At 43.1% G+C, this 23834-nt stretch overlaps 2 protein-coding genes across 6 annotated transcripts in view; both read left to right on the top strand.

The window, feature by feature from the left end:
• LOC146433983 (putative oxidoreductase ZK1290.5) overlaps positions 1 to 5344 on the top strand; it is a 45287-nt gene extending 39943 nt beyond the window's left edge. For 2 of the 4 annotated variants that reach the window (XM_085068217.1, XM_085068219.1), the window contains 2 exons: positions 55 to 156; positions 5069 to 5344. In XM_085068217.1, the coding sequence (XP_084924343.1) occupies positions 55 to 150 (96 nt within the window). In that variant the 3' untranslated portion in view covers positions 151 to 156; positions 5069 to 5344. Of the gene's footprint in view, positions 1 to 54; positions 164 to 3488; positions 3617 to 5068 lie in introns of all 4 variants that reach the window. The other 2 variants (XR_014853771.1, XM_085068218.1) reach the window with 2 other exon arrangements.
• Positions 5345 to 6584: 1240 nt separating this feature from the next.
• Positions 6585 to 13928, top strand: S1PR1 (sphingosine-1-phosphate receptor 1). Of its 2 annotated transcripts, none has more exons than XM_085068212.1 (2): positions 6585 to 6607; positions 11122 to 13928. In XM_085068212.1, the coding sequence occupies exon 2, from the start codon at positions 11256 to 11258 to the stop codon at positions 12393 to 12395; it is 1140 nt and encodes a 379-aa protein (XP_084924338.1). In that variant the 5' UTR covers positions 6585 to 6607; positions 11122 to 11255; the 3' UTR covers positions 12396 to 13928. The 2 variants fall into 2 exon arrangements, with proteins under 2 accessions (XP_084924338.1, XP_084924337.1); XM_085068211.1 differs by lacking the exon at positions 6585 to 6607 and adding an exon at positions 9227 to 9356.
• The last annotated feature ends 9906 nt before the right edge of the window (positions 13929 to 23834 follow it).

The raw sequence follows: 23834 nt of genomic DNA on the forward strand, positions 1-23834 counted from the left end.
AGCTTGTTGATATTCTCTGTGTTCATGGCATTAACTATATATGCATTTCCACAGGTGTTTGATTTTACAATAGCAGAAGATGATGTTGAAATTCTGAATGAAATGCATGATGGGAGACATGTTTCATGGGATCCAAGTCATATTGTTTGAATCAAGGTTTGAGCTTTTTTTCCTTTCTCAGGGATCAGTGAGTCAAACCATGTACTTTAAATTCAGGGAAGGTTACGATAAGAATATAATTGTGACAATAATGTCTGCTAATAATGATAACTAATTTGAAATCCTTAACACTGAAAACACAAAAAATACTTTTGAAGGTAGCACTTTTTTATAACCCTCAAGGAGCTCTTATATTTCCATCTCAAATGCTGTTCCTTAGTTCATTGAAGTCCATGGAAGGGCTGCTATTTATAGGACTCCTGGTCCCATGGACCTGGCATCAGGCCATTTAATCAAAGCACATGAGGAGATACTCCTTGAAAAATGAGGGCAAAAATGCTACCTTTTGATGTACAGTTGGGTATGAATTAATTTTTCAAGCACTTTGTTAGAGGGATACAACAAATGAAGAAGAAAAAGCTAGGTGAAAAAACATGTTAATGACATTATCATAACAGCATTTTGTTGTACAATATACTGCAAATCCACGTCAAAAATATAATCTCATTGTAATACGCAATATCTGAGCATCACCAAAAAAAGTTTTATGCATATCACAGCGTTACTATGGCATTGACTCAGAGAGTTCTATGCATATTACTTACTGGCCTGTAGATAAAACAAAGTAGAAATCTTTCCAGACAAGTCCAGGTACAAATAAGCTATTTGCAGGGTCAAGAGTTGAGCAGTGAGCTTCAAGAGCCAAAGAGACATCTTTGTTATTACTTACTGGAAATTGGGGTGAGTTTTGTGTAGCTGTCTGTGAGAATTAGTGTAGCTTTCATTTTGGATTTGTTCAGGAAATCTCATTAAGGGACTATACTGTTCCTCAGATTTTCTTGTAAAATAGGTATCTATATAGAGAGATAAATATGGAGAAATGTAGTTCACAAATCTGTTTTGAGAAATATGCCTGCAGAATCTATTGGCTTAGCATTCAACTTCTAGTCCCATTGGTTTGATATTTTTGGAGTTCCTGTGTCTAGAAAGGTATGGAAAATCTGATTATGATTTATATTGTGTGTGGACTTCCTGAGGCAGTTTTCCCAGTGCTGTTCTGCTTTAGTCATATCGTGAAACAAAGCTTCTTAGCTTTTTATCAAGGAGTGACTTACAGCAATGATATATTCTAGCCTGTATTGTTTGTCCTCAAACTGTAGAGCTTCTATAGAGCTTGGCTAAAATCAAGACAAATTTACCTTTTGGATAACAGCTCCTCAGAATTATTGTCTAGTTTTTTCTGGTAAACATTTCTGGAAAAATTTGTCTAGACTTGCCTCTAGAATAATTTTTATAAAAAACAAGATACTGTGTGAAATGCTGTTCACTAAATCCTGCACAGTGTAGTGTTCCAAGAAAGTTACACAATCTCTACAACAAGGTTATTTTCTAGTTTCAAGCATGGCCTGCAGTCCAGGGAGCTCCACTACCTGGGAATGCCACTCTAGGTGTCTTAAGAACATCTCTGTACCTGGCTCAACTGTTGTCATGAGGGGTTAAATAGTTCCCAACAGAAAGGCTCATTTATAAAACTAAGGTAATTTTTAGGCTTTTTTTAGCTTTTGCAGAAAACTATTACAGTAGTGAAGCTAAGTGAAGCTTAACTTTCACAGCTAAGTGAAAGTTGGAAAAATTGTCCAGAAATAAACCTTTCTACCTGTGGCTATCAGCTAATACTGCCTTTGAAAAGTTACTTTTTAGAACAATACCTTAGCAATGAAAAAAAAAAACCAAACTGTGCACTTGAAGGACTCCTTGATTCACAGTGTATCTGAGCTCATAAAACAAGGACTAGAAGTGATTCATGTGCCTAATGTTCCCTAAATATGGCTTTTGGCAGCAATGACTTTCTAAGAATTTACAAAACACGAGTTGGAGTTCTACCTCTAGTTTTCTGTAAAGAAATAGACATCACATCAATATACTGCTTCCAACACAAATGTTGTGTCAAAGGAACCAAATCTTTGTGGAGGTTAGCAAATTCTAGCTGCAGTGTTACCAAAACAGGGTCAGTTAGGATTAGCTACTCGGCTAGAGGTCCCATGCTGATTAGAACAGTTCTGGGTTCTTTGTACTTGATTCTGACTGATTACCCTTTTCTGAGTTAACTGGAATTAAACCAGATTTTTTTGCTAATGCCCCACATAGATGACTTTAGGCTACTGTGAGAATGGCTTTGAATTCATTAATATGTTTCAGTGTTCCTTATGTCAAAGAGACTTTACAATGTTTTTGGTGTCTGCACCTGCTTTTGCAAGGAATGCAAGACACCATTTTTTCAATCTACGTTATGGTATCTAAGCAGTGCAGTGAATAATGAGAGGAATAATTAGAAACAGTATTACTAAAAAGGCAGTCTTGTTAAGGAGTAGCTGTGGCAGGTTGCAATTTTAATCTGATACTTTCCTAGTTACATTCAGGCTGAATTGTTGTTGAGTCAGGACTTTTTTCTGTGGTGGGGTTTTTTTCATTATTATTTTGTAATCTTTCTTAGTATTTCCATTGCTGCCAATTAGTGGCCTTAGAACTACAGAAGAGTTTAATTTTAAACTGTGTGCAAAGTGAAGTGTAATTTGAGGCAATATAAACTTTTTAAGTGCTGGGACACAGCTGACCTGAGCTATCTTTCCCCCAGGTGTGAGGAGCAGTTTTGTACATTGTGCCTCACTAATAGCCATTGTTTTCTGCTAGAAGCTATAATTGCACAAGAGACTGAAACCCTGTTATCTCCTGTGGGATACATCACTGCAGCCTCTTCCTTTGAATGTGGCATTCCCAAGTTTTATACTGTGTTTGTTAATTTAGAATCATTGAGTAAGTCCTCTTTTACTTTTGGTGAGGTTGCACAGGGGAAGACAGATTCGGTGGATTCATATTTTGTGCTTCTATCTAGAACTACATTGGCATTACTCTTGTGGTAATTGTTTTCTTCTTAAGCAAAGGCTGCTGAAGAATAAGTCACATCACCTCATCTAAATGAACCTTTCTAAAGTACTGCCAACACTCATCAAAGAAATAAGACAGCTAATAGGAAATTGGCAACTGAACATTAGTGAGATTTAGGAGTAGCAAGGAGGAGTGATGTTTGGTATTAGAAACAGAACATAGAAGACCAGAAGGACATAAAAGTGCTGGACATACAAAACCAGGAAGTTTATTTCCATTTTTTATTTCTTCCTTGGTCAGTTAGCCTGGAGATGCTCATTTTTTAAAGATTTTGTTTTGTTTTAAACTCAGAATTTATCCCTCAAGTGGATTCTTGGAATTATATGCATATTCTTCCCTAGGGCTGAAATTCCTCTCCTTGTTCTTATTTCTGTAAAGCAAACTTCCCCTAGAGAGAAAACTTTTTCACCTTTCTACAGTGACCCTTTTTAAGATACAGCAATGCATCCATTTCATCCGTGTAACCCATCATCTTGCCAGTAGCATCAGGCAATATGCCAGAAAACTGAAGGTACTTTTTCTTCCCTATCATTACGTCTTTTATGGTAGTGACTGATTGGAACACTCCTTTTCAGTTGAGATAAACCATTGCTTAAAATAAGATGCAATTTATCAGTGCTATCTACCTAAGTGCAGTCAGCTGCCTTTGCAGGAGCTCTGTGACTCCTAATGGAAGGAAACTCTCTTGAAACAAATAAGGAAAAGAAAAATATAAACTAAAAGTCAGTGGAAAGGGTGAGGCCATTTTCTGTGCAGCCAAGTAGCTTCCTGCCTGACTCTAAGTAGCTCCCTCTCTTATTTTTCTTGCTTCTTTCTGGTTTTCATTTTTTATATTACTGGAGATGAAGGCACCGAAGAATGTTTAATTGGAAAATAATGGGAATGGGTTTTTAAAGTGTGTATTCAGGAATTCCTTTTAATAAGCCTGCAGACGTGTTTCTATCTCACCTGTCCCACGGACTTCCCCCAGCGTGACTTCCAAGGCATTATTTTCTGACTATATGTGTAAAAAAGAAACTGTAATGCTGGTAAGTTCACAAATTTACTAGGCCAAGTCGACTTCATATTATTCACACATCTTTTTGCACTGTGGTTAACCCATGCTTTTGAAAATGGGGGTAAAGGTGGTGTAGCTCTTGTTGTTACTGATTGAATCCAAGGCAGTTAACTCTTTCCACATTGCCACACCCTTTCCAAAGCTTTGAAGCTCACCTCTCACTATTGCGCATTGGGTAAAAACAACTGATAAGCCAACCTTCTGATAACTTTTTTGTTACTGTGTTGGGAGACTTTTTCTGTACCTAATTTTTTAAAACGTTTTGCAGCCTCCAAAAAGGTATCTACACACTTGAAAGAAAATGTTGAGTATTTTCACAGTATTTCCCGGTGTTGTAACATGTGTATCATTCTGTAAGGCACTGTAGGCGTGGCCAAAGTTGTGGGATGTGCTTCTCAAAGCAGCAAGGCACCGACTCATTGTAGCAGATCTCAATCGCTGTGCCCAAGAGGAATGTTTGTGATCCTAATAGTGCCTTGGCCAGCCAGTGCCCTTTGAGAAGCATTCTGTAGCTGAACTACTAGCAGGGAGTTATATTAGCAGTTTTACTATCCTATTAATGATTACTCCATACATTAAAGTGCGTTATGGTTTTGGGTACAATGATGTCCATGCAAACTATTGCATGTCATTTTCTCAACTACTTCATTTCTTTCCCTTCACACTTGAACTATTCACAGTATTACATTCAGCTTAGTGATCTAAAAATAAAGTACAAATTCTCACAAAAATTAATAAACTTTTTACAATTGCCTTTTAAAACAAAAAATGACATTTAATTAATATTGTTTATCAATATTGAGAACTTAAAACCAGACCATCAAAGTTACAGAACACTAATACTGAAAAAATATGTGAGCTTTAGTCTTTGCAATGTTCTCATGACTTTCTTTTTCTCCAAACCAGATTTTTGATTCTAATCTGAGGAAAGAAGATACAGAATTTTTGAACACTGTGAATATCAACAGAAAATGAATTCATCTAACCTATTCACTGTGGAAAGAATAATTTAAAACCAGATTGTTCTAAACTAGAAAAGTGATGCAACTGAAACATTAATTAATTTTAAGCTGAACAATAAATCTGAATTATTCTCTTAGGTACTCAGTATCACTCAAGAATCAATATAAATGGTTTGTATTTACTCTTATGTTAACAAGTTAATAAAATAATTTAATTTACTGTTTGTAGCTTTTTTATGGATACAGAAATACTTACTTTCAGTGTCTTCTCTGCTCTGTTGGAACTTTCTGGTATAGTCTCCCAGTATGGCTTGAGTTATCTCACAATATTATAATTTTCTTCTGCCCGCATGAACTTCATTTGAAGTGTCATTTGAACCCATTTGAACAAATTAGTTAGGGGTTTTTTTCCTTACAGATTTTGAAAAGTATCTGTTACTTGAAGGCATATATAAGAGCATGCTACAATGCCCGTAAATCTAGACAAATGATTCAAAATACAGAATATTTCTTCAGGGATTGCAGCAGAAATATGAATCTGACTTTTATATTTCTTGTAGTCATAGGAATTTTGGGGGGCTCTGCAGGCCAGTCTTGATATTTTCTTGGCGAGCAAACGTGCACTTTTGTATTGTTTCATGGATTTCCTGTCATGAGCCAGCACTTCAGAGAGGAATGTCTCCCTTTGTGACCTAAGTTGCATCAGAATGAATAAAAGTAGTTTTTGCTTATATGGAAAAAGACTTTTCAAAGTGCAAAAGAATGACGTGTTGCAGAAAAATCCTTTGCTAATCTATTTTGCAGGGATTGTCACTATCTTTGCAAGATGGATAGTGCTCAGACAGTCCTCTGATGCAACTGTGAGTTGTCCAGCAGCACTGGGAGAGTTCAGTCTGGTGGTGTCAGAGGCCACCAGTCTTTTGGTATGCAGGCATTGGGTGGACCCCAGCTTGCAGCTTCTTTTCTCACAAGATCAAAGCATTTACCTGCAAGGAAATTGCTCTGTGACTAGCCAGGTTTCTGCAATCCCCACCACACTGAGTTCTCAGTGGAAGTTCCGCAAGGACTTTGGTTGTCGCATGCAGTCAGTATTATTTTGTTGTTGACATTCCCTAAAACATGAGTTTCTGCTCATCCTAAAAACTACCTAAGAGTATATACATATTCAGGATCCCCGTGAAAAATGCATCTGCCTCTTTATGCTAGTAGACATGTTGCAGAACATTTTTTTAACCAGTTTACCCAGGTGAAGCATCTGTTAGGTGTCAGTTTGGTACCCAATGTGTGCAGCCCTCCTGCTGGCATTTGTCCGAGACCTGCATTCTGGTTATTTCTGAAATGCATGAATAACACTCTGTTGTTCTTTCTCCTTATTCTGACCATAGGCAGTTCCAGAGTTGAGTTTACGAAGAAGCTGTATATACACTGGATTTCTGTAGTAGAAGTGCAAGCTTCCTTATTGGTGGACCAGGCAGTTGGAGAGGTACTGAAAAAAAGAGGGCTTATTCTGTTGGTGGCTTGTTCTCTTGGTGAGGCTGGAGTATAACCCTGGTGTAAAGTCCCTCACTAAACACTTACCAGCAGCTACAGTTTTGGTAGAGTTAGTTGGACCAACCTGAGTTTACCTGTGTTTGTGTTTCAGCCCTTGTAAGCAGGTTAGAAACTGCAGTTGAGCCATGTTAACCTATCTTCTCTGAGGGTTTAGACAGCCTTCAGTGCAAATCCAACTGATCTGGCTTCATTTGTCTGTGAAGAGCTGTGTTTGTTTCCTCTCTGCTGAGATGTCAAGAAGGCTGTAAATGTGTGTGGTCATCTAAGTTTAGTTATGCTTTTTGTGATATAAATACCCAACTTTTTGGTGTGGAACTGAAATTGCCTGCATATTTTGCCCAGTGCTGCAGCTGAGCTGGGGCAGCTCCTAGTATCAGTATGGGCTGAGAGAGGCAGAGATGAAGAAAAACTTGGGGGTGCTGGTGGATGAGAGGCTGGATATGACCTGGCAATGTGAGCTTGTAGCCCAGAAAGCCAATTACATCCTGGGCTGCACCACAAGCACTGTGGGCAGCAGGTCAAGGGAGAGGGTTCTGCCCCTCTGCTCTGGTGAGACCCTGTCGCTGTTGAGTAGCTAGCAGAGTAATGAAAGCACCAGTTCTCAGTGGCAAGAAGGAATGACCTTTATTGTTTTGATTTCATCACATATATAGAGTTCTCAAAAGTCACCCAGATTGGTCAGTCAGAAGCCTTCCCCCAGGCCTGACTGGCCAGGCCTGCACTGTCCAAGTTCTGGGACACTGTTCCAACAACATCCAAACTTTATCTTTATTTATAAAACACAAGAAGAATTCTCATGGGAAAAACCTGTGCTAGCCACAAGACCCCACTTGCAGTGCTGCATCAGCTCTGGAAGGACATGGACCTGTCAGAGCAGGTCCAGAGGAGGGACACAAATAATGATCACAGGGCTGGAGCACCTCTCTTATGAGGAAAGGCTGAGAGAGTTGAGTTTGTTGAGCCTGGAGAAGAGAAGGCTCTGGGGTTATTTTATTGTGGCACTTCAGTATCTAAAGAGGCCCCTACAGGAAAGCTGGAGAGGGACTTTTTACCAGAGCATGTAGTGACAGGATGAGAGAATGGGTTCAATCTGAAAGAGAGTAGGTTTAGTTTAGGTATTGGTAAGAATTTCTTTGCTATGAGGGTGGTGAGGCCCTGGAACAGGTTGCCCAAAGAAAGAGTGGATGTTGCATCCCTGGAAGTGTGTGGGGCTTGGTCAGATGGAGCTTTGAGCATCTTGGCTTAGCAAAAGATGCCCCCCCCATGGCAGCAGAGTAGGAACAGGGTGATCTTTAAGGTCCATTTCAACCCAAACCATTCTATGGTTGTGTGATTTTACACAGCCTCTGACCCTTAATTTGTTGGATGTCACATCTCTGACAGTTGGTGTCCTGTCGGCTGGTAACCAACAGCCTGAACATGAAAGCCTGAACATCTGACTAATGAAACCCTGAGTCATTCTATCCTTTAATTAAAGGATGTTCCTTTAATATGTTCCTCTTATTCAAAATTACGTGAGAATTATTTCCTAGAAGAAAATGCCTAATGAATGCACTTTTATTTAGTATTTTATATATATTAGATAAATAAGGAGAGAAGCTTGAAAGATCTGGGGTATGTCAGGCAGTTGCAGGGGATGCATATGTCAACCTCAAGCATGATTTATCTCGCGTGCCTTTTCTGACAGTTGTGACTTAACGGCTGTATTTTCCTCCAGGCTCTCAGGAGGCTAAATATCTTTTCAAGTTTTTAGCTTTGTGGTGGAAGAGTAAATGTCTGTTTGCCGGTGTAATTTATCTGAGTCATTCTGGGAGAGGCGTGGAGCAATTGAAACGTGACTATTAGCATAAATAAGAGAGGGACCCTCTTCCTGAGGGTAGAGTACTCGTACTGTCTTTCAGAGGAAAGCTGCTTCCCCATAGCAACTGCTACTGCTAATTGACAGGCATGATGCTATAAACTGAAAGACCTAATATATTGAGCCCTGGCCTATTGTGATATTCTTTTGCATTTCGATTTGGAGTTAAGAGAAGAGCAAGGAAGGAAGAGGAAAATTTCTGCAGTAAGTGCAACAATAGAATACCACAAGAGCTGGCATTCCACGTACACCAAAGGTGGTTTTTCTTTTAAAAGTTTGAAAGGAGAAGGAATTATAAAACCTAAACTCATTTCTGTCTCTGTCTTTGTGTAATACAGTGGTAACTGTAAGTGTTAAGTAGTTGCCACTTTGTTTCAAAAAAAATGCCAATTTTTGTCAATTTTGTTTCTAAAAAAATGCATTTAAAACTTTTCTTCATTCTTTCAAACATGTAGGTATTTTACAGCATCCTCTGAACACGCAGAGGTTGGTTTTGGGTTGTTTGGTTGGTTGGGTTTTTTTGCGTGTGGAAACACCAACACCTGGTGCTGTTTAACAGTGTCAGGAACTGAACTTACCCCCATAGGCCAGTTCTTGCTTCTGCCCCCTCAGCGTGCCGCCTTGGCACCATCGTGGCCCCATCATGCTGCTGCCTGCCCGGGGGGAGCCGCTGGTGAGTCACTCTGCAGGCCACGAGTGCGGCTGGCAGCCACCGGGCCTGCCAGGGCAAAAACACACCTTGACGTGGTGAGAAAATGGGGGAGCTTCTTCCAGGTGTTTCCTTATACATGACTTACGCTGTCCACTGAGAGGGAGAGCGGAGGTAGGCTACGGGATGCTGCCCTCGGCCAAAGCCGTTCTGTGCCTAATCGGGGGCAAGAAAGACGGGCAGGCGGGAAGCTGCCCCGGCACTCGGCGAGGCGCAGGGGCCGTGCTCGGAGCCGGCCGGGCCGTGCCAACACCTCCTTCCCCGGAATGCCGGCTGCGCCCGGTGCCGGCAGGCGGCGGATCCCAGGCCAGGGACGGCTGGAGCCGGGCCGCGGCGTCCCGTCCCCGCCTCCCCCGGCCGGCAGGGCGAGGGGTCCCGCGGGGGAGTTCTTCGCCTCACGCCCTCCTTGCGGCCCCGCGGGGTCTGGACCAGCACGGCAGAGCAGCCCCCGCGGCTGCTCACGCTCCGGCGGGCGGGCCAGGGCGGGGCTGGGCGTGCAGACGGGGAAACTGGGTGGAGAGCAGCTGCAGAAACATTAAAACCATCTAGCCCCCCAGCCCGCCCACCGGAGTTGCTCCGCGGGCACGCAAGATGTGCAGGGTCGGTCTGGGCTCCGCGCCGCGCTCGAGAGAGGTAAGGCTGGGGGAGCCGCGGCCGCGAACTCCCCGCACCGCGGGGCCGCCTGAAGTCAGCGCTGCGGGCGCCGCTCGGTGCGACCCCCGCGCTCCCGAAACAAAAAGGAAGGGGTGGGGAGGAGGCTGCCTGGACCCCGGCGTGCCCGGCGGGGCAGGGACGGTGCGGGACGGGAGCCACGCGCGCTAGAGACCGCCGCGGAGCAGGAGCTGTGCGAGTTTGAGTCGCGGAGCTGTGCGAGTTTGAGTCGCGGAGCGGTGCGGGACAGGAGCGGTGCGAGTCAGTGCCCGGGAGCAGTGCGGAGCCCGGGAATAGAGCAGGGAACTGAACCCACTAGCCTCGCACCTCCTGCTTTGCCCCGCTTGGGCTGTAATTTAACAAATCTGCCTTTTCTTTCCTTGCATGATATCATGGGTTTAAGTATTTTTAAATGTCCACTACAAAACCTTTATATGTAAAGGGAGTTTCCTCTATATGAGTATTCCTTAATTATGCCCATTTCAAAAACTTGCAATACTAGTTATTTAAATGCAAGGGGTTTTTTTTACATCCTTTGTTTCAGACCCATGGAATGGGCTTGCTCTCTAGCTTAATTACATATTTTTCTTGCTTTTCTAAACTTTTTACTGCTGTGGGTTTTGTAAAGCATGTTCTTACTTGTATTTAGCAAGGGCACCCCTTACCTGTTTACAGCTTTGAGATGATCTCTTGTTTGTATATACATCAGTGAATTTACCACTGTTTGAGATGGCATCAGTAAATTGCATAACTACCCCCTTCCCCAAAGCATATTCAGACTTCATTAATGGAGGAGAATACTGGTCTCCTGTCAAGTAATTTCTGTGCAGACTTTCATACATTTGGAGTTAAATCAAATCAAGCAAGCTCTTTCCCTTTCTAAATGTCTGCTATTGTATTTCCCGCTGAAGTAAAAAGACTAGAACTTACTGCTGGGGAGCTTTGAGATCTTTTGTGTTGGAAGAAGTCCAGTAATGCAGTCCTTGCTGACTCCAACTTGTTCAGCTCTGCGTGACAGAACTTTTTTTGTCTTACTAGCTTTACCTATTGAATATGCCTAACCATCTTTTAAGCGTATTTTACCAGCTGAATGGAACTGATTCATGTGTGAATACATTTCTGACACTGATGCACAATTAAACCAGCAGATTATCTTAAACCCTGTATCATTTGCTACATTGTTTGCCTTCCTTCTTTTAACTCTGGGGTTTGTGCCTCTTGTTCCCAGGACTGCAGGTTCTGAGGCTGTGCAGCAGTGCCGGGCAGACTGCGGGGCCAAGGAGCTGCGGGGCAGCCAGCGGGTTTGTGGTCGGCGTCACCGTCCGGTGGCCGCTGGGGGAGCAGTCCCCACAGCCAGGCACCATGAACTCCGGCACCACTGCCCTGCAGAAGGTCGCCAGCAGCCCCACCAACACTGATGTCAACTATGTCATCAAAGAGCATTATAATTACACGGGAAAACTAAATGAGAGTGTGGAAAGTGGAATTAAAGTGACATCGGTGGTTTTTATCATCATTTGCTGCTTTATAATCTTAGAGAACATTTTTGTCTTGCTTACCATCTGGAAAACCAAGAAGTTTCACAGACCCATGTACTATTTCATTGGGAACTTGGCTCTTTCAGACTTGCTAGCTGGTGTGGCTTACACTGCCAACCTCCTGCTATCTGGACACAGAACCTATAGCCTCACTCCCAACCAGTGGTTTGTAAGAGAAGGCACCATGTTTGTTGCCTTGTCAGCTTCTGTGTTCAGCCTGTTGGCCATTGCCATTGAGAGATACATCACCATGCTGAAGATGAAACTCCACAATGGCAGCAACAGCTGCCGCTCCTTCATGCTGATCAGTGCATGCTGGGGCATCTCCGCGATACTCGGGGGACTCCCAATCATGGGCTGGAACTGCAAGGACCTCTTGTCCAACTGCTCCACTGTGCTGCCTCTCTACCACAAGCACTATATTCTCTTTTGCACAACCGTTTTCACTGGCCTTTTGCTATCTATTGTGGTCCTCTATTGCAGGATCTACTCCATGGTGAGGACTAGGAGCCGCAGGTTGACATTTCGGAAAAACATTACCAAAGCTACTAGGAGCTCAGAAAAGTCACTAGCCTTGCTCAAGACAGTGATCATAGTCCTGAGTGTCTTCATTGCCTGCTGGGCTCCTCTGTTTATCCTGCTTTTACTGGATGTGGGATGTAAAGTGAAGGCCTGCCCAATCCTCTATAAAGCAGAGTATTTCTTAGTACTGGCCGTGCTCAATTCAGCCACGAACCCTATCATCTACACCTTGACAAACAAAGAGATGCGGAGGGCTTTCATCAAGATTCTGTGCTGCTGCAAATGTTCCCCAGCAGATTCTGGGACCAAATTCAAAAGGCCAATCATTGGGGGCATGGAGTTCAGCCGGAGTAAGTCTGATAACTCTTCACACCCACAGAAGGAGGACGGTGACCATCCTGAAACCATCATGTCTTCGGGCAACGTTACCTCATCTTCTTAGGAGTAACAATGGGGGTGTATTTCAGAGCCTTGCTCTGAAATCTAGGAGCTGGGATGCCTCCTGCTCACAGCAGCAGCGTTGGGCTGAGTGAGCAAGTAGCATTAGTTCTAATAAGGCAAACGGTGCACTTGCGAGGCTGGAGTTCAAGAAATGGGACAGACTGTTCTGGCTTGAAAATCTTTTTCCCTGGAGCATGTTTTGTCTTTGCACTGAGGCAGCTCAGGATTGTCAGGCGCATTCATATCCTGAAATCTCCTTAGTAACTCTGAAAGACTGATGCCTTGGTGAAATGATGCCTGGTGTGTGTGAGAGAAAGAGAGAGGGGGAGGAGGGAAAGGGAGAAAGGGAGAATGAGTCTTTTTTTTTTTTTTCCCCTGTGAGAAGAATGTGAAGTTTTTTCTCTTCACAGCAAACCACTGACACAAAGATCTTTCTGTACTGAATTTAGTGGTGGCACTGGTATCATCGCTTAGAAGTGTTTGTTTAGCACATAACACGGAAGAGATCACACAAATATCACTTAGACCACATACAACCATAATTGGCATAATTTTGCAAAGCTTTTAGTTAAGTCATAAGGTTTTATTTGCAGAGTCCAAAGCTCTTGGGGTTTTACTTAGCAAGATCATAGCTGTGAATTTTTGCTGTCAGTCTGTATTACATTTGAAGACCATGAGCTAGATTCTGCAGTTAATTTCACCTGTACAATTCCATTGACTGCGTCAGATTTAATGGAGTAGCTCAGAACGGCATTTGGCCCCATATATTGATTGCCTTTTTATTCTATAGCATTAAATAAACTGCATTATCATGAAAAATGCAAGGTAGAACTAAACATCATTTCTCTTCAAGATGACTGAAAGTCTACAAAATAGTAAAAAATACTATTGACAACAGCAGGACTTTTGTCTAAGAGCTAAAAACTGAAGGGGTATTTCAGTGTCAGGTTCACAGCCTTTCCAAAAGTAAGGATCAGCTGGAAAATCAGAAAAGAGTATGTCAGGTTTCAGAAAAAATAAAAAGAAAGTTGAAGTGAAATGACTATAGATAAATGCACTTCCATAACAAAATGCAATACATTTTGGCACATTTTATTAATGTTTATAATTTCAGCAAAGATGTCTGTATTTTATCATGGAAGAAGTACCTGTCATTAAATTGAATGTATTTGTTTTACAGCATCATTTTTACTTCTCTATTTTTCTAACCTGTGCTAATGGGGTTGAATGTGTACAATGTAAATAAGATGCAGGAGTCTTCATGTGCCTAGAGTATTACTGTAACAAAAGTGGTATATCTGGGATAGCTGAGAGTGATTGACTGATCTACAGTCATCAGCAACTCCTAGGAGTGGTATTTTGTAAAGAAAATATATTGCCTTTGTAGTAAAGTTTCCAGTGCAATTAAACTGTTGGGGGTTCTTTTTCTGGTTTAAAAAAAAATAGTATTTAAAATGTTTCTGACTTTTATTGTTCAATTTGCACATAGCTTTATTGACTTCTAAACATTAATAAACTGATTTTTTTAAAGATTCTATTATGAGATTACCAGTAGTTTTGTACTATTGTGATGCTTTCATGCCAGGTGTGGTTTCCTGTTGACAGAAGTCACTGAAAGGATTCCTTGATTTTAGTGCATGCTGGGATTAAGTCAATTCTGTGGGGACATCACATGGATAATGTCACAGGATCATGTAAAATATAAAATGAATTTTTAAATTAGAACTTTTTCATCAGTATGCCCTGTGTTGCTGAAATGCCACTAGAAAAATCTCTGTAGTAGCAGTCCTTCTCTGACAGCCAGTGAAGTACAAACAGAAGGAAAACCAGATGCCTGCCAGTTTTACCATGACTGCCTAGAGCAGAAAAGTGAAGTAATTCTCTTGTATCACCAATATAATTTGTAAGTTTAGGTCTTAGCTTATCACAGACATCAAGGAAGTTTATGAAACACAGGATGATGGCTTCAACTACGCAAGTGCTGCAGCTCCATTGGCTCCACCAGCGAAGACCATGGCAGTGTAGTTGAACGGATACCGCATTACTTCTTCCCAAGGTTTGACTTCCATTTCCTTTCTTGTGGCCTTTCCCTGTCAGTATTACTTTTAAGTTCCATGGAGCTCATACAGGATGCAGTTGGAGTGTGAAGATAAACCTCACCTTCTCGTTCTGTATGTCATCGCTGTGCAGGGTTTACTGTGGGAAATGAGAGCCTGCTCACCGAGGAAGGCTCTGGGTCATAACCTCACTTCCTGAAGGAAATTCCGAAAATGCCCTGAAGACAAAAGAGTGGAAACAGGCTGGAATTTCTCTCCATCTGTCTGCCTGTACGGAAGGAATGATTTCATGTGTGCTCACTTCCTAGCCTTTTAATTAGTGACCTGAGTTGGGCTGGAAAAAACGTCAAATCTGTATTTGTGCACAAGATAAAGTGTCTCTTGGCTCAGGCCTTCATTTGGGCAGGGATGGTTTACAGTGGGTGCTGACAGTCATGAGGGAAAGCACTGCTTTGTCCCAGGGATAAAGTCACTTCTATGCAGAGCACTAAAAGTATATAAATCACGAAAGTCCAAGTTAAGCCCTCATGCTACCAGTGAGTAAATAAAGGCAATGTACGGGGATGAGGCAATGCACAGGGACATCTGATTTTGTAGGGTGTTTTTATCCAAAGGACTGGGGCCCTTGTGCTTTTGAAGCCTTACAGGCATTGAGGTTGTTTGTCCCACACATGGGAGATCCTGTGACAAGGCCTGAGCTGTGTCATCACAGCATGGTGCCACCGACCCTTTGTGACCACCATCCTCTTTCTGTACTGGGAGCTGACAGCCCTCAGGTGAGTCACTTCCCTTCCCTTTGCTGATGTTTCTGTATCCCTGGCTTATCTGTCTCATCTAAGCACTATGGGCCTTTGCAGAAAATGACCGTTTCCCCTATGGAGGTGACTGTGTGACGGAAGCCCAGTTCTGGGAGGGAACTCAGCCCTACGTAATTCACGCAATAAAAGATACGCACACACCAGAGAGTGGCACTGGGCCATGGGAAGCATTTCCTACACTCTTGGTCATGGTGACCGAAATCTGCTTCCTCCATAGTCATGCCACATCTATGCATGTAGACAAGATTTGGACAGGGAATAATAACTGCAATAAAATAATAACATTAATAACAGTAAGGGTTCCTGCCATGAAAAAAAAAACCAAAAAAGCCATTTTGTCCTGCTCCTGCAGGGCAACCCTGCAGCTCTCCAGCCATGGCCATGCATTCCCACACACCAGCAGGTTAGGCCAGAGGTACAGTGCAGTTTTGAGACTGCAATGTAGAAAGCACCCTTCCAAAGCCATGGCCTGCCTTCTGTGGGTATGGAAAGAGTGTGCAGCTTTGTCCTGGTGATGGCCATGTGACAAATAGGCAGAGCAAATGAACTAATCAATGAAAAGGTGCATTATAACAAACGTTTATGTGAAATAGAATAGCCTGGATTATTTGGAGCAACCTGGCCTTTGATGTTTATTGTTTTTCCTAGCTGCTCTTCCAGTGCAAGGAATAGAACAGGGATAGAAAATTATCATAAAATCTGTGTGTTACTTCCCTGGCAACTCCCTGCCTAGTTATTCCTGTGTGAGAGCCAGGTATAGCAGGGTGTGTATTGAGCAAGAGAGGGGCTGCAGCTGGAATGCCCCACAGACCACTCAGCAGGAACTAACCTTGGGCTTGCTGCACACCACAGGCAGCCAGGACTAAATCCAGGGAACAGGAAGATGTACAAATGCTGTTATCAATCCTTTTCTTACTCTGTCAGCTAAGAAATATAGGGATTGCCAAACTGTAACATTTCTTAATTCCTAATCTGGCCTGGAAGATCTCAATACTGGTTGCATTTTGTATGGGCTGAGGCATTATCAGATGTTGTAAAAGATGTCAAAGCACTCAAAAACATGGATATGCAAACCAGAGCTATGTAACCTGCTCAGCTCTGAAATACTGGAAATTCCCCAAGTTTCTGAAGTTTGCCAGGAAAATATCTATTGTATTTCAACAATTCCTCAAACTGTTTTATTGGCTTTTTTCCTTTTGAAAATTAAATTGATCCAATATTACTGAAGTGCCAAGATTTAAGAAAATAAACAAAGAAACCCCCCCAAAAATAATCTAAATTTAGTTCCTATAATCTGCTTTCACAAACTTTTCTAATCCCATCTTTTTATTTCCAGATGGAAAGAGTTTGCTCGTTAGCTATCATCTGATTTATTCTAATAGAACCTTATTTCTTTTTACACAGTCAGCAAGAATTCCATAGCATCAAGAAATCTCCCTGCAACTGCTACTCTATGCAGAGGATTTTCCATGATAATTAACAGTAATTGAATCCACTCTGCACACACGAGCTATACTAGCACGTGGCACAGCAATTTATACAAGTTTTCTGCTGAAATAAGAAATGCCTAGAGAGATCTGAAACTCAAGCAGCCAAGGTAAATTATGATTTTACCAACAAAAGGTTGCTTGGTGTCTTCTGGGGGCTTTAGTTGGTTGGTTGGTTGGCTGGTTTGGTTTGAGTTTTTGGTAAGTTTGGAAGACAATTAGTGTAGACTTACGTGATCCACTGAAGAGAATTACAATGTTAAGGACCTTTTACCCTGAAGGTATAAGATGACAAAATCCTTGTGTGTCACAAAGTCTGAAACATTGTATCAAATCAGCAGCAGATGATATTTCAGTGGTATACAATGCAACATTGCATCAGAACTCCCCAAGCAGTGCTCTGTGCTGCCCGATCTCTTACTCTGCTGAAAAATCCTGCATGGGAGCAAAGCGGGAAGTGTTTCCTTGCACTTGGAGTTTCCGTGCTACCTTCATGAGACAAAAAGGCAGGAAATCCCATCAGCCACACCCAGGAATGCTCCGGCATGGAAAAGTCCTAATAAAGCAGAGCTCACAGAGCTCTGTCAACCCTCTGTGAACCTTCCACTGAGCCTTGGGGTAGCAGTCTCATAATGGAAACCTGATACAAAGGCCAGTATTTATTTTGAGCTTTTGTGAATGATTGCTTGGAGAAGACCCATTTTTAGGTGCACAGTACAATGACTGTACATAAAAACGGCTCATCAGAAACGTGTGTGACCCGAGCCAGGTTAAATATTAAGATGTGTCGGTAGCTATTGCAGTGTTTATTCAGAATCACTCTACTCAGCTAAAAGCAGGATCAAAATACCTAATGCACAGCTTTGAAAACAAACGGGCATTTGGAAAAAGCAGGCTAGAGAGAAATCATGAAATAAATACTGGGTTAAAATTATCTGCTGCGCTTTATGAAATCATGGACGAAAATGTTGCACTACCTGGCAAAAATCTGGTGTGAACCACAGCTGACAGCTGACACTTACAGGTCCTGACCTGAGCTGTCTGCTAAAGGTAGTTTTGTTGTCTTAAACACAGAAACACTTGGCATAAGCCAAGACTTCTTGACTTAGCAGGATAGTGGTAGAAATTGCTGGAATACTGTCTCAGACAGATTCTTGCCCACACTGAGCACCTGGAGCTGAATAATATGAAGGTGAGGGCGTGAATTGCTTTAAGCAATAGAAATAGAATTTATATGGTTGCAGAGAATGTGCAATAACAATTTTCATGCTGTGAAAATTGTATTTGGCACAAGATGTGATTGAGAGTATATGGGAGAACAAGTTTCAGGGACAATTTAGATTATTGGGGGAGGGAGCTGGACAACAGTGTGATATTTTCCACTTGAAATGAAGGAATCCTCTGTGGTAATGCAGACACAAAGCTAAGGATTTTGAGGATTTTCACTTGTGAACTGAATCCTTAGATCTGTAATTCTTTCCTGAGGAACTCTGGGCAAGGTCTCATGAACCCTCCCACAAAGAGATATGTATAATAGACACACAGGGATGTTTACAAGTGAATACTTTGAATTTTGTGGTACTATTCAAAGAGCTGGTATCTGTGTCATTTTGAATAAGGGGGAGAGTCTGCCAGGTCAATTATTACCCAGCTATTTGCAGTATTTCCTTATGCTTTGATAAGTTGGATGCTGCTGTATCAGTTACTCTAAGGTGGAAGAAAAAAACAATTTCTACCAACATGTGCAACTCTATCCTCATGTTTGGAAGAAGGATCAAGATGTTAGGAAAACATATTCTGATGAAGTGCTGAAAAACAACTCACCACAGCCTGCATTGTTATCTTTCTTGCTTTCAGGGAAGACACAACTATGGTCTAACGGTTTCTGCTAATCTGGTGACCACTTTGATGCCTGTGGCACCAGGAATCCATGTGAGCCATTTCCCAAACACCAGGCACTTTTTGGTGTTTTTTATTTCCATCACAACTCCCACTTCTACTGCTGGTTTAGGCACGAGATAAGAAATTGCTTGCAGCTAGTGTGTATTTTCTCTCTCTAATCAGAGTTATTTGATCCATGCACCTTTTGAACAAATCCTTTATGTTGGCACAGAGACATTACTGCAAAGCAGCCTACAACTCTATTCCAAAAGGACTAACTACCTTTTTTTTCCACTGGTCTCCTAAATGCAATACATATTGCATTTTATCAGCTCTCTTACTGTTTTTATATGTCATATTGCAAATGTTGATTGAGGAAATCTTTCAGATTACCTTTCACGTCAGAGACTGTCCATTTCCCAAGCAAAAATATTTGAATTTTATTTTTCTAAATAATGACATAAGTGGGAGGGAGAGAACTTGTTTGCACAACTAAGGTGATAGTGAAGGAATAACACATCTTTCAACTTGAAATTGTTCATCAGTGAATGTGGCTCTAGTCAGGACTCTTTAATGATACAGGGTGAAGTTTTTCTTTTCACTAAACTTGCTGAAAAATGCAGAAGCGTTAAAGAGGGTTCAGAGGACAACAAAGCAAGGCGCTTTAATAGGATGAACTAACATAAAAGGCTCAGTGAGCAAAGCCTTTTCCCACCACATCGGCGAGAATGGGGAAACACAATACTCAGCCCAGCAGCTACGCTATGGAAGTATGCTGGGTGGTACAGAAAGAAAAGTTTTTAAAGCTCCAGACAAAAAGCAGTCTGTCTATAGAAAGCAGAACCAGTTAAAACATGTAAAGTATTTCAGAGTATTTTCAAAGTATTTTGATGTTTGAAGACTCAAAGTACCTTAGTACTTCAGAATATAATTAAGGGTGGTTGGTTTTCATTGTTATTTTATTTCTTTTAAGAAGCACGACTCCTGCACTCGAACACGGGCTCTTTGCTGCGGCACACCCGCCGCCCCCCGGCTCCGCACACAGCGCCCGGAGCCGGGAACGGCGGCTCGCAGCCCTCGGAAAGGCCAGCAGCAGCTCCGAGGGGCTCGCTGGGGGGCGAACATGACCCTCCCTTCCCGTCCTGGCCCTTCTCGATGCTGCCGAGCCCGCTCCCGCTGCCCTCGGCCCCGGGCCCCTTCCTGCGTGCTTCTCCTGCGCTCCGCACGGTTTTCCTGCCCGCCCGGCGCTTCCTGCGCCGCCTTTCCCTTGCCCGGCGCTTCCCGGCGCTGTCTGGGGCCGCGGGGAGCCCCGAGCCGCAGAGGGGAACCGCAGCCACCCCGAACCGGGCAAACCAACCCGAAACAACAAAAAAAGAACTGAAAATCGCTTTTATCTTGGTGACAAGCACATGAACGAAACCCGTGTGCTGTGGCGGGGACAAGTTTAAAGGGTCCCGCAGGAGTTAAACGCCGTCCCGGGCTGCTGCAGCTGCAGCCCCCGCGCCTCCCAGCCCTCAGAGGGTTTCAGCAGAGCCTCAGAGAGCGCGAAACGCCGCGCCAGGGCCGGGCAGGCAGCGGGTGTTAAGCCCGAGCCCAAAAGGTGAGAAGCCAAGTGAGGCAGCTGTTAAGCCGGCCAGGCTTTCACAGAGCCAGAGTTTTTTGTTGGCTTAAACAAGTCTATTTACTGCAGTGTCTTGCCAGGAGCACCCATCACCCCGTTCAGAGCAGCCTTTGAGGCGCAGGGAGGCTGGGCCCAGCCCCTCAGGAACCCTGCCCCGCACACCTCCAGCCCCTCAGGAACCCTGCCCCGCACACCTCCAGCCCCTCAGGAACCCTGCCCCGCACACCTCCAGCCCCTCAGGAACCCTGCCCCGCACACCTCCAGCCCCTCGGGCAGCCTCTCCTCCTGCCAACAAGGGGGAGCTTTGTGGCAATTTCAAAGCAATCAGAAGTATTCTTTTTTCTTTCCCCCCTCGCCTCCTCAGAAGCGCATTGCAGGTCTAGGATTGTTTGTGAAAGGGTTTTTGTTGAAAGCTGGATTTTTATTTTCCCTTGGCTGAAGCAGCAGCTGAGCCGCCGGCTGTGGGAGGCGGCATGCAGGCCGTGCCCGGGAGGCCCCAGCCCCACAGCCCGGGTGGAGCTCAGCGTGGGCGCCGTGCCCTCCCCCGGGGCAGCCGGGGGGAACCCGCGGGCCGGGGGCGGGCCGGGCTGAGGCCCAGCGCAGGGAGCCTGCTGCAGGCAGGGAGGGCTCTCTTGGACCTTGTGCCCCAGAGGAAGACCTCGGGTCCAGCTTGATTTCTCCCCTCAGAGTATGGGGGGCCGTGGTGTGTGTGGGATTTACAGTAGAGGAGATGCTGCTATTTGAAATTAAAGCCCAGACTAATGAAGTCTTGGTAGCTGGATTTTGAATTTTAATTACAAAATTCATTGAGCACACGTGCAAAAGCTGAGGCAGAGATCATAGACAAAGTGTTTATTTCAGTCTTGCCTTTACTGTGGTCCTTGAAATTTACTTGAGTGTTATCTCTGCTCTACCTGTGGGCAGCCTTCTGGGAATAGGTTACTGAAGACACAAGACACAGAACATGTTGGTACCACCCCAGCCTGACACCCTGGGAATTATGATACAAATTAGTGCTTGCTCAGGGAGAGGACCCAGCTTTCTCACACAGGTTATCAAGCAACCTTCACATTGGCCTTGTTGTTCTTGTGTGCATTTATGCAGATACTTTGTTGATAAAATAACCATTGTTTTGATCTTTCTTCTTGGAGAAGTTTCCTTGGGACTGGTTCCTTTAATCAAAGCATTTATTTGTAGGGGTAGAAAGCACTTCAAACAAACAAAGTCATGCAGGTACGCTGGAGAAAGTGTAAGTATTCCTAGAAGTCCTGCTTTTTGTCCTGTTTAACTATGTCCCTGCATGAAATGAGGCTAGTACAGCTCTGATCTACACTTGTCTTCAGAGGAAAGTGGAACAAATAGCAAAGCATTTTTAGCTGTATTTAAAGGCACTTTGATATGTGCCACTTGCAGCCTCAGCCTTGTGTATGGCCTCTACTCTCTTTCTGTTATGGGAAATCAACGTAACAAAACTGCTCCTTCCCTTCTAAGTGAATGTCATTGTTATAATACAATGAGTCAGGAAAGAAACTATATTAACTTCAAAATAATGGCAGTCAAACCAACAGCCTGAGTTGTCCCCCCTTCCATCAATCAGCTGGAATGCCCTAACTGTGTTTCCTCATTGTGATCAGAATTTGGCAATAATTTAATGAAACTGAAAGTGGAAGAGTTCCCACAAATCAGAAGTAGGATTTTCACTGATATAATTACATACTCCTATTCAGAGTCAGGGAACTGAGAAAAGCTTGTCCCCTATGAACACTGCTTGGGTACATCAGCCAGGTCCACATGTGCTAGGGTTTTGGAACTAATATAATTATGACTTCAACAGGTTCTGAGTTTTTATGACATTTAAAAATGTTGAAAAACTTGCAGAGTCAGGTTACACCGTAATCCCTACATTTTGTTGGGTTATAGGTGTGAAAAGGATGTCAAAAAATGAACTTCTTACATGAAGGAACAGACATGTCTTAGATTTCTGCTCAGTTCTCTTCTAGTGTAGCTTGCTGCTGAGCTGGATTTGGTTCTGATTGTGACCCTCCTTGGTTTATGGCATGCTGGCCTGGAAATATTGTGTAAATTGACAGCCCCTAGAGGTTATTCATACCCTGCCATTAGCCTTGCTGTTAGACTTGGAATTTTAGACAAAGGTGGAGGTAGTGGAGGATAAATAAGTCCTGCAAGTTAAATAAAACTTTGGTCTAACAGAGGTGGTCACAAGCATAACTCATAAGGGGTTCACAGACAGATTTCCCATGCTGTCAGGATGATACTCAGGGGTGCAGTCACTCTCACACAGACTGTATGTTACTGCTGTGTCCATTACAAAGAAATGTCTGGCCTGTTTGACTAGTTGTGGTTGAGGTACAGCAGTTTCTGTCGCTGATGATATATGAGAGGAGAATGTAAACATTGTCATTTGCCTTTGACTCCTTGTTCTGAATGGCTGTGTGTGCGTTTGCATTTCAGTTAAATGAGCTTGATTTGGAGAGTGATTTTGGAAAAAGGCTTGGACTTTCTTCTGCCTTGATCCCAGCAATCTCTAAAACGCTGCCACAGTATCTGGTGAATGTATTAGTTTGCAAAGGTGAAGTTTGAAGTGTAACTTAGATGAAAAGCAAAAGAAGACCAGAAGAACAGGCTGCCCTTCTTCTTTCCATTTGTAGCTACACGTTTCTGGAGGTTTGTGTTTGAGTTTAATTTACCTTTCACATGGAAGGTATGTCAAGTGCAGACACGTCTCCCCTGTGCTTTGACCTGGTCAGCTGAGCCCCAGTGCTGTAAAGCTGGGTAACCACAAGGCAACTTAAGCTAATTTACCGTATTTTGTATGGCTTACAAGTTTCAGCAGTGCTAACATGGCTAGCTGCTGTCTGGACTTGATTTGTCTTTCATCCTGCCAGCCGTAGATACTCTAATTTATCTGCCCCCAGGCATGCAGATGTACCCAAAGCTGTTTTGATTGCAGAGGCATTACTACAGTTCCGTTTGTGGTTTCTTTCTGACTTTCAAAAGCAAGCTTTTGAAGTAGTAAAGTTCTAGGGAAGTTGAAATTAGACTGTTTACTTGTCTTTTCTGGAGAGGGATAAAAGTTCATGTTTTTTGTCTTGCTTTTTGTGTTTTAATTTTGTTGGTTTGGTTTTTTTTAAGCAGCTCAGGTGCCATCCCATTGTTCCTTGTTCGGTGGTGTGTCACAGGACTCTGCTGATTGGTCTCTAAAAGGCACTTTTGCTTGGTCTTTGTTATTATACAAGAGTTAATTAGCAATGGGATTATGAATGGAAAGCATCATAAAGCAGAAGGAAGATTGAGAGAGTAGTGCAGGGATGATAGTAATTTAATGCAGATACTGCACTCAGACCAAATTTGTTCTTGGTGATAGGTGGTGAAGTTCCATCAAAAGTGAAAAAATTCAGCCCCCTTAGATGCCTCTGACCCTCTCAGTGGTCACAACCTAAAACACTGGCCCTGGCTCTGGGTCATGCTTTGGACTCTTGATGTCAGTGAAAGATTTACTGTGAGTTTCTGTGGAAGTGGTGTTGGAACCCTTGTGAAAAATGAATGATTGTTGCA

The sequence above is a fragment of the Lichenostomus cassidix genome, chromosome 8 (assembly GCF_008360975.1).
Source record: "Lichenostomus cassidix isolate B80296 chromosome 8, HeHo_3.0, whole genome shotgun sequence".
NCBI classification, from domain to species: domain Eukaryota; kingdom Metazoa; phylum Chordata; class Aves; order Passeriformes; family Meliphagidae; genus Lichenostomus; species Lichenostomus cassidix.